Source organism: Camponotus vicinus, unplaced genomic scaffold, assembly GCF_025532165.1.
Source record: "Camponotus vicinus isolate PSW18456_S1 unplaced genomic scaffold, iyCamVici1.0 SCAF_13, whole genome shotgun sequence".
NCBI lineage: Eukaryota > Metazoa > Arthropoda > Insecta > Hymenoptera > Formicidae > Camponotus > Camponotus vicinus.
The window spans coordinates 12,644,911-12,654,913 of record NW_028141949.1 but is presented as its reverse complement, the minus strand read 5'-3'; the positions used below and the strand labels follow the sequence as shown (position 1 = coordinate 12,654,913).

General features: G+C 30.0%; 1 protein-coding gene across 4 annotated transcripts; it reads right to left on the bottom strand.

Moving 5' to 3' along the window:
• Positions 1-2,283: 2,283 nt before the first annotated feature.
• LOC145964007 (uncharacterized) lies at positions 2,284-5,127 on the bottom strand. Of its 4 annotated transcripts, none has more exons than XM_083086360.1 (3): positions 4,804-5,127; positions 3,213-3,777; positions 2,284-2,727 (listed from the first exon to the last, which is right to left on the bottom strand). In XM_083086360.1, the coding sequence occupies exons 1-3, from the start codon at positions 5,065-5,067 to the stop codon at positions 2,504-2,506; spliced, it is 1,053 nt and encodes a 350-aa protein (XP_082942486.1). In that variant the 5' UTR covers positions 5,068-5,127; the 3' UTR covers positions 2,284-2,503. The 4 variants fall into 4 exon arrangements, with proteins under 4 accessions (XP_082942486.1, XP_082942489.1, XP_082942488.1 ...); XM_083086363.1 differs by having other exon boundaries at positions 2,284-2,710; XM_083086362.1 differs by lacking the exon at positions 2,284-2,727 and adding an exon at positions 2,868-3,140.
• Between the last annotated feature and the right edge of the window lie 4,876 nt (positions 5,128-10,003).

The following is a 10,003-nucleotide window of genomic DNA, read 5'->3' as shown; positions in this document are numbered from 1 at the left end:
CAAATAATAATATCGTGCAAAATAGTGTTAGCCCGAGGCGTCCAAGCCCGAGGAGAAATAGGCTGAAGGAAAAGCGTAACAATCAGAGAGCAGGTGTCTTAAGGGATGCTTCGGGTCGAGTGAACGAGCAGGAAGGCCGAATAGGTCAAGGATGAGAAACGTCAATTTTACACCCCTTACGTATAGCTACTTGATGATCCCTTTTTGGTAAAGAAATGTAATCCTTATTACTCGAGACTACAGGACTTAGTGCGATTCACGAGTAGAGGTAGTAAAAGGAGTTAATTAAATAGAATACAAAATTTCATTAAAATTACAGAGTGAATTTATTATTGATCAGAAAAGAGCAGTTAATGTTACTCATAACGACAAAATCGATTAATAGATAATAATTAGAGTATTACATCATTAATAATTAAATTTGATTAATATATGATGTAATAATTATATACAAACGTGTGTGTATATATATATATGTGTGTGTGTGTATATGTGTTCGTGCATGAGTATGGATATCTAATTAGGTAAGAGATTATACATTTCTCATAGGATATGTATCAGAAGACAAGAAGTATAAAGAAAAAGAAAATTGATAAAAAATAACAACTTGCTGCTTGATTGTTTTCGGAAAGGCGTTTGCTTTGGAAGTCAGATGAAAGGTCGGTAATAGCTCTGATGGCTGTCGTGCGGATTGGCGGCAATGCGTTATGGTTTTTATTGCAGATTAAGTTTCATTCAGTTTTGAATCAACTTAACACGGCACATGGACAAGAGCCGCGGATAATGTATCGAAATAATTGTCAAACGAATGCGAATTGCGTGAATAAATGAATATACGTGAATACGTGCATAACTTAAATACGTGTATATATTTTCTTGTTTTTGTCGAAAGTTCTCGCTTATACTCCATTTTTGCTTCTTATTTCATATAAACAACGTGTATGCTTTTAAATAGATCAAAAATCCGTTCCGCATTTCCTTGTGGAATCGAAAATTAGTTCCTTAGAAAGCTCAATTCCAATAAGAGTGAAGGACACGATGCGTCATTCACTGGGAATTGTCCAGTGGATTGTTCTACGACCACATGGTATACGTACTGAGATTTATATACGTTTAAATATATGCATACATGCACAAAGCATATGCTTACACACACCGACTAATTATCCGTTTACTGATGACATTGGTAACGAATTATTTAATGATAGATGGACATGGAGACGGAAGGATAAATTGGGAAGAATAATAGTAGGCAGTGGGGATTAATAAAACAAAAGAATCGAAGAATATAGATGTGAATGACAAACCGCAAGGTGAGACAAAATTATATCATTTAATGAGATGTAATCACCTATATATTTTATCTTGTACTTATTTTAATTATTAATTATTGTATTCACACATACATTAGCATAAAAGGGCTGTTATAAATTGATACATGTCCATGTGTAATTTCCGAAATATACATAAATAACGATTGTGCCCGACTGAGGTACCATAAATCATTGCAAATTTATATAAAACAAGGCATAATTAAATCGCAGAGCTTTTAATTGTTAGAGGAATTTAAACATTGTTCCTGTTACGAACAAAATAATAGCCAACAGCTGAAGAAAAAGAGACGACTGAAGAGATTGACTTATATTAATCATCTCGATCGAAATATTTCTTCTTCTCTATTATATATTTATATAATATTTCTATTCTACTTTCTCTCCGTTTTAAAAATCGATTAGCAGCTTAAAAATAAAAATTATTTTATCGCTTTTGACGGAAATACAAGAATCGCGTAAAAGTAATGTGTCAAAATTTAATGACGCGATTAAAGAAAGACTATTTTTACAGAACTGTGTATTATACGACTACCAGAAATGTATCAATGCTTGATTGTCGAAATTACAGTATAATGCAATTATACTGTATTGACTGATTTGACGCTGCATACTCGAACTTCACTCGCGTGCACAATTTTAGACTATGTGATTATGTTAATCGCGTGATTATACGAATACAAATATGAAAGTCGATCGATCAATATTTTCGGCTGTGCACATTATCTATCGTAAAAATACAATTTCTTCGTTAATTACGGATTGTTTATATATTTCGTCGTTGATACCATTTTTTTGACGCATAACGGAAAAAAGAAAGTACAAAATTTATATAGTAGCCATACGAAGTGACTTGTAATATCCTTTAATAAATGTATCTCGTAAATATTTCAAACGCCTCATCTCATACATCGAGCGATCAATATAAAGATGAAATTCGTTAATAGTACACTATCATTTTTTATTATTCTTGTTGCCAAAAAAAAAGCTCCGTGCAAATTGAGATCATAAATTGATTTAAATAAATTGGTCATCTAGATGATAGTCCTTTGTCGGCGTGCTTTTTTTTATTTTTTTTTCGCATGTGATCTTGCTTCTTTCATTTTTATTCAATTGCAATGCTAGCTGAGGAAGCTTCCTGACTTCGTTTTAGTTTTGCCTTTTATGACCATCTAATTAGATATCTCACTTTTTGCGCGCGCATTACTTTTCAAAAGCGCATATTGCCTTGACGGATTAGCAATTTTCGACTTACGTTCGTAAGCGGGAAGACAAAACAAATTAAAATGTAACGGCGACAAAGAAGATAAATCACGTGGAAGAAAGACCCGTGACAATATATACATATACATATATGTTTGCTCCACTCTCTTCTGAATCTGTTGGTAAGGGATTACTGTAAAATAGATAAAAAAATTCTGTTTCACAAAATATCTGTCTCGCAAATATATATATATATATATATATATATATATATATAATCTAATAGAAATATCTATATATATATATATTTGCGAGATATTTTGTGAAACAGGGTTTTTTTATCTTATATATATATAATCTAATAGAAATATCAATATCGAATCTAAAAGCAAAATATAAAAAATAACAACTGGTCCTCTCTCTTCTTTTTTAATTTAACAAGTCCAATTATCCTGTGAATTTAATATAAATATTTTGCTAATTCTCTTGTACTGCGAGAAATTCAGGATTAAACTCAAGAGTATACAACTTATTGTTTTGACACATATTGTCTTTGATTTTCGTTTCTTGTTGATGTGCATGATTCAAATATGCACTGTTTCTTCGCTGAAAAAGTTTGTCGTTTACACAATCTTTTAAATTGCAAGTCGGTTTTTAATGCTAATATTGAAAGTTTACCGTTCGTTCGAGATTTATTTCTTTTTCTCGTATTTTTCTTTCCTCTCTTCCCGATCACTTCCCACTTTTGACATATGGGAATAGAACCACCGATTGCCAACTCCAGTACAAAGATTATAATGGCACAAACGTATCCAAGTCCAAGAATATAAAAACTAAATGTTAGCTGCTTTAGCGAAATTACGTTGAAGCCTTTTTTCGTTAAAGCGGTTCTCTCTTCCTCGCGTTCCATTTCCCAGTGAATCTCATTTCGAGCTTTCTTCAGCAAGCCAGCCTGCATCATCCGATGTAAAATATCGTTTACACGATTATAGAGTGGCCAATTCTCGCGGGTGATATACGATGCTGTCGTCGGACGCAACATTTTTGATTTAATAAAATCTCGATTTTTGATGCTGTAGTACAAAGTGTAGCAGTCTCCCACACATACAGCGATCGACGAATTTTGGACATGTTCCACGCAATTTTTGTAGTTAGTTATCTTGTAGCGCGATTGGAATACGGGATCATATTCGTCAAAGATATTCTTGAAGATGTTCGGTCCGTATAAAGTGTAACCGGCATCCTGAAAAAAGTATCAATTAAATTAACATGTGCCACTTATATCTCAAGATATCATTAAATTCATACTACTTTATTATAAAAAATTTACGATTAAAATTTAAATATAACAGTTGCTTTACTTTAAAATAAGTACTGTAATTTATGTATGATGTAAAGATGTTCCTAAATGATAAGAGAATGTATTTGTAAATATTATAAAAATATTTGTATTTTGTATAGTTTATAAGGATATTTTATTTGCCCCATAATACTGTGTTTGCACTGTGTCTGATTTAACTAGATATATTATACTAGATATTTTATAAACAATTAAAGATACGGAATATTACAAGTTCATATAAAAATTCATATTTATATAAAAATTGCTCGAAGATAATGTTATATGATCATATTATTGAATTTTTTTTTTTAATGTTCTTAATAATAATAGAGATTTAAAAATTAATTTAATTTTGTTAAGCATTATATATTTTGCCCTTAATGTAATCGCTTATTAAAACAATAACTTAATAAAAGTTATTTTAAATCATGAAAGCCTATAAAAATTAAACGTTTTTCTTATTAAATTTCAATAAGTATCTTTTATATTAACCAATATGTTTAATTTAATATAATAACTATAATTTAGTAGTATTTATGTTTTGCTTTTAAAAGGGTTTTATTAATTTACAATCTTTCATAATTCTAAATAATTTTTAATAAGTAGATTTCTGAATTCACTTCAACAGTTAATATTATATCAAAGATGAAAAATATATCATTTAAAGAATAAGATTGTCTTTAAAATCTCTTCTATTACCATTATCACTTACAAAAAACTAATTAGTCTATGTAACTTCAGGTTCTAAATAAAATAACTTAGGAAAAGTGTTTTCGTATCTTTAATTGCTTATAAAATAATTTGGCATATTTATTTAAATAAGATTGATGACATACATAACTATACATAAAAAATTGATTATTAATTTAGCGAGAATTGAGATATAAATCTAAGGAGGAAAAACAAACAAATGAAATTTTCGATTACCTTGAGACTTTGTATGCTGTCGATGTCGCGATAATAAATCGGCACAGTGAGCAAAGATGACAAGTGACTTTGGAAGAGAGCATTTATATTAAGGAATAAAATCAATACCATACATATGAAGATTCTTACGGAATCCAATTTGGGTAAATATAAAAATCCTACGCCGACCACGAGTCTTATCACCTCTAGTCCAGCCTTTATATATCCCACGATTTTCACAAAAACTATGTAAGTTAGCAAACATATCCCGATTATTCCTACCATTACTTCCGGTGACAGAAATCTTATTATCTTGGTAAATTCGGAGATCTGTTTCTTTGGTTGCGCAATGACGCAAATTCCTGATGTTATATGGGGATATAAGTATCTGAAAATAAATAAAATATTATACTTTTTTATCTCGTCTGTGATATAAATATATTTAATGTAAAAAAGTTTATAATTTAGTTAGATTTTTAAGAAGTTTTTGAATTAGGATACTCTTGAGGATTCCTCTTAAAATATTAATATAAATTATTTTTATAATTATTTCCTTGAAAACGACTGAGATACATACTTGATTTTCCACGATTCGCATATATATATTGTATTCATAGTAATGTCTATTCTGCCGTCGCTCGCAAAGGCCAATAAACCATCATAAGTACCATTCGGTCCTATATGGCCCAACGAATAAGTATCCCTATCAAATATGGTGATCTCGCGACTTGCATTCAGCTTACTTAAAAGCATTTTAATGATGTCATAGCTTACACCACGAAATCTTTCTTGTTTCGGTAAGCTCAAGTTGATTTTGACAAACGGTTCCCACTCAATGGCATTTAATCGAATTAGATATCTGTTCAGAGTGATCGTTTTATCAAAATCCAGATCTATGCATATATTGCTGTCTAAAAATATAAAAGTGACAGCTGTTCAAACTTTTTGATACATTTCTAAGGATCACGCAAAGGAGGAGGGTCCCTAAGGCCTGTTTTTGGCACCCTTCAAAATTGGACCAAAATGGCTGGAATCACTTCCTTATACCCTTGGAAGTAATATTTAGTCAATTCCAACCTAAACGGAAGTATTTAGAGTGTATACTTCAAGTATACATGGTGCATCAGCGCGCCCGTATCAAGCATTTCTTTGGAAAACTAAGCGTTTTTGAGAAAAATGTTTCAGATAAAAGTTGTAGGATTTCAAGGGGGACATAAGATGGTGTCATTAGTTTGACCTTCGATAGTCATTGAAGGTCACGTGAATGTCGATTTCAATATTTTATATAGAACCCCCTATTTTTACATATCTTGTAGCTTATCTCGAGAGCTTTCCAAAACACTTATAACTAAGTCATTTTTCATTAAGTACTTTGCGAGTTATGAGGCTTCTTACAGATAGATTTGTAGAAACGTTACTTAAGGAGATCCGAGATTGAAATCATATTATTTATTCTTGTTGATTCTCCACACGTGAACAGTAAAATCGTAAACGTAATCTTCCATTAAGAAGCCACGTAGAGTGGGGTGTTGGATTTACGTGAGTCCCCTTGCTTGTCACTTTATGGGGTGCTTGATTAAGGTGAGTCCCCTTGCCTCTCACCTTTTGGGGTGCTTGATCGTAGTTGCTCAAAAAGGTGCATACAGTTCTTAAAACAGTTCTTTTCAAAACTTCGTATTAAGCCTTGCGGCAGAAAATACGTCAGTCATTTCTTTCAGAAGTATTTGTAATAAGTGTTTTTAAGTGATCTACGATAGTGTTTTGGAAAGCTCTCGAGATAAGCTACAAGATATGTAAAAATAGGGGGTTCTATATAAAATATTGAAATCGACATTCACGTGACCTTCAAATGACTATCGAAGGTCAAACTAATGACACCATCTTATGTCCCCCTTGAAACCATACAACTTTTATCTGAAACATTTTTCTCAAAAACGCTTAGTTTTCCAAAGAAATGCTTGATACAGGCGCGCTGATGCACCATGTATACTTGAAGTATACACTCTAAATACTTCCGTTTAGGCTGGAATTGACTAAATATTACTTCCAAGGGTATAAGGAAATGATTCCAGCCATTTTCCAGGTCCAATTTTGAAGGGTGTCGAAAACAGGCCTTAGGGACCCTCCTCCTTTAGTTATATGTCTTAATAATGCATTTTATATATATAACAATTAGGAAAAGAAAGTATATTTCTTGTTAATTTATATAAAAAGTATTTATCTAAAATAATATAATAATATAACAAATAATAGACAAATTATTTACCTTACATTAAGATATCTTATATTATTGAAAATTAATTTGCTTGCTAATATGTTTCCTTAGATGAAAGAAAGAAGAAAGAGAGATAGTAAGAAAAAGAGAAATACCATGAATGAATTTTCTCTTCGATATTATCCAAGGATGACCCGCTCGCTCTTTGATATGTTCTATTTCGTACCAGTTGTCTGGCTTACTGTTCGAATACGGATTAAATGTATAAAGAACAATTCCATCGTCTGGATCGATGCATATAAATATGACCGAGAGCAAATCATATTCCCAAGCTGTCCAGAGATATGAGCGAGCATTTATGCAACCCCGAGTCTTGGTTTGCTTATCGACTAGAATATAAAATCCTTCTGTATTTGCCCATGGTGAGTCTTTTACTTTCTATGTGGAGAAAGAGTATGAAATAATATAATTATTATTTTCATTTACTAAAAAAATTGAGTTATATTATTTAATTAATCAATTATAATATTGATATTTTTCATATCCTTATAATTTAATTGTTTAGTAAACGCGATACGGATTTTGAAATCTCTACGGCTCAAAAAATGATAAATAAAGATATATTTAAATATGATTATACTTAGAAGACTTCGTTTTTGAATTGCGATGATTAAAAAATAAAAAGTTTTTATTTTCAATTAAATTGCCAAAATATATTAATATTTAATTGCCTAGTTTCAAATATAAAAATTCGAAGAGAAGGAGAAATAAAATAAATTTTTATTATCGATAAAAGTAAGTTGTCAGAATTGATACAAAAGAAATATAAATATAAGTAAAAATAACATGTAATTTAGGCTATTGAGGCTAAAGAAAATTAAATGCACACCTATTTTAACATCAAATTTGTTTTTCTAAAAAAGAAATTTGCATATAATAAAATTTTACTACATACAATATTTATTTTTGACTTAATTTTTTATATAGTATCATCTCCTTTTTGGTTATAGCATGTATTATACTCAGACATTCGATATTATTATACATGTTTTTTCATAAAATTATATATTTCTCTCTCTCTTAAGCTGTTTTATTATTATTTACCTGTAACAGAGCTCGCAAGAGAGGTTGAGAAGATGTCACTAGCACGAAACGATGCGCCCGAGCAAAATGGATAAAATTGTGATTCTCGAACATTTGGTAAGAATTCCTTGTTAGAGTAAATTTCTGGAGGGCATCAAATCGAGGATTCGTTTCATCTATCAATACTACAGGTATCATATTGATATGTGATTGTACAAGAAATTCATTGTAATCTCCGCCCAGCAGTAAAGTCAAATGAGATTCCGTTGGTAGACATCTCATTAAAGTAAATACCTATAAATTAATATAAAATTACAATAATGGAGAGAGAATGTTTTGAAATAAATTTATTATGTACAAATAAAAAACAAATAACTTTTTTCGACAAGTTTATAATGATATTTATATATGATTTATATATGATTTATATATGATTTATTATAATGATAATATGTTATAATAATATACAATAATAAACGTGTATGATGCGGGTAGAGTTAAATTTTAACAAATTCAATATAATTATAATAAATTTAACTTTTTATCTGAAATATATTCTCGGAAAATTAACTTACCGATGCGATTAAATCTGTACAAGAAGGCTGTTCGTCTAACGATTTAGGTGTTTTATTAATAGCGAAAGGAAATATGCCTACAGTTAATAACGAAAAAAGAACACAGGGAGACACATTTGACATTCTTTCCAGAAATTTATTACATAATAATACAATATTAAACTTTTTAAAATAAAATCTTTTTTACGGAAAGAAAGTTTGCTAACATTGCTGTCCTAATGAAAAATAAACCAACGTTAAGCGTGTTGCACGAATGTACTTTTATATTATTTACATAATTGACCGATTGTATTCAAATAAGCGCGAGTGTGTGTGTGTATATGTGCCATATTTAAATTTTATAATACAGTTTTTATGTAATTGGCTTCGTAAATAAATTATGAAGTCAAATTAGAAATGAACAACACAAGCTCATTTCTCTTCATTTCGTCCTTTATGAATATCCCATTGGAGCTTGTCATTAGGAGTATTAGAACACGGTGGCATCTCATTAGTGAGAATACTGACTTTTTTACTCCGAATTTATCACCGGTATACGCTTAGTGTTACATTCTAGTTTTTTAAATTCATTGACACAATATACCGACAGTCTTTCGACAGGCTTTCTTCTCTTTCCTATCATGCCAGATTTGCTTTTTCAAGACCTTGAAGAGCAAGCCATTTCTAGGTTGACTATTTCACTCTCTTTTTATTTTGAATACGTTGATATTATATTTGCTGCTTTCTTTTCTTTCCATTTTATTATATATTGGACATATATTTAATTCCTTCCATCGTTTCAACTTACGATCGAAATAGGAAAAATAATGTTATCAACTTTTTAGATGTGATCATTATGATTAAAGAAGATTTTTTTGAATTTGACTAGTATATACTCAATCGACTTTCTTGAATTTTTAAATTTTCATTCACAATACTTGATATACCATAAAAAAGGCGTTATATTTGGCTTACAGACAGAGTATTTAAACTATCACATCCAAGATATCTCCAAAAGAATCTTAATTAAATTATTAATCTGTTTCTTGAGAATAATTATCCTTTAGAATTCATTTTTCAACATCCATTTAAATTTTCGCTTAAAATTTCTTTTTGATTTGAATGTGTTCATTCCTACTAGCTCCTGTCACACTGATCTTCTTTTTACAGTTCTTATGTAAGAAATTTAACAGAAAAATTCTCTTCATTAGCAAGAATATTAGAAAATATTTACATAAAAAAAGAAATAGCTTTTTTCGAAAAATTGAAAATAATATTGTCATATGATAATTTGTTATAATAATATACAATAATAAACATGTGTGATGCGGACAGAGTCTCGTTTTTATAATAAATAAAAATATTTCAC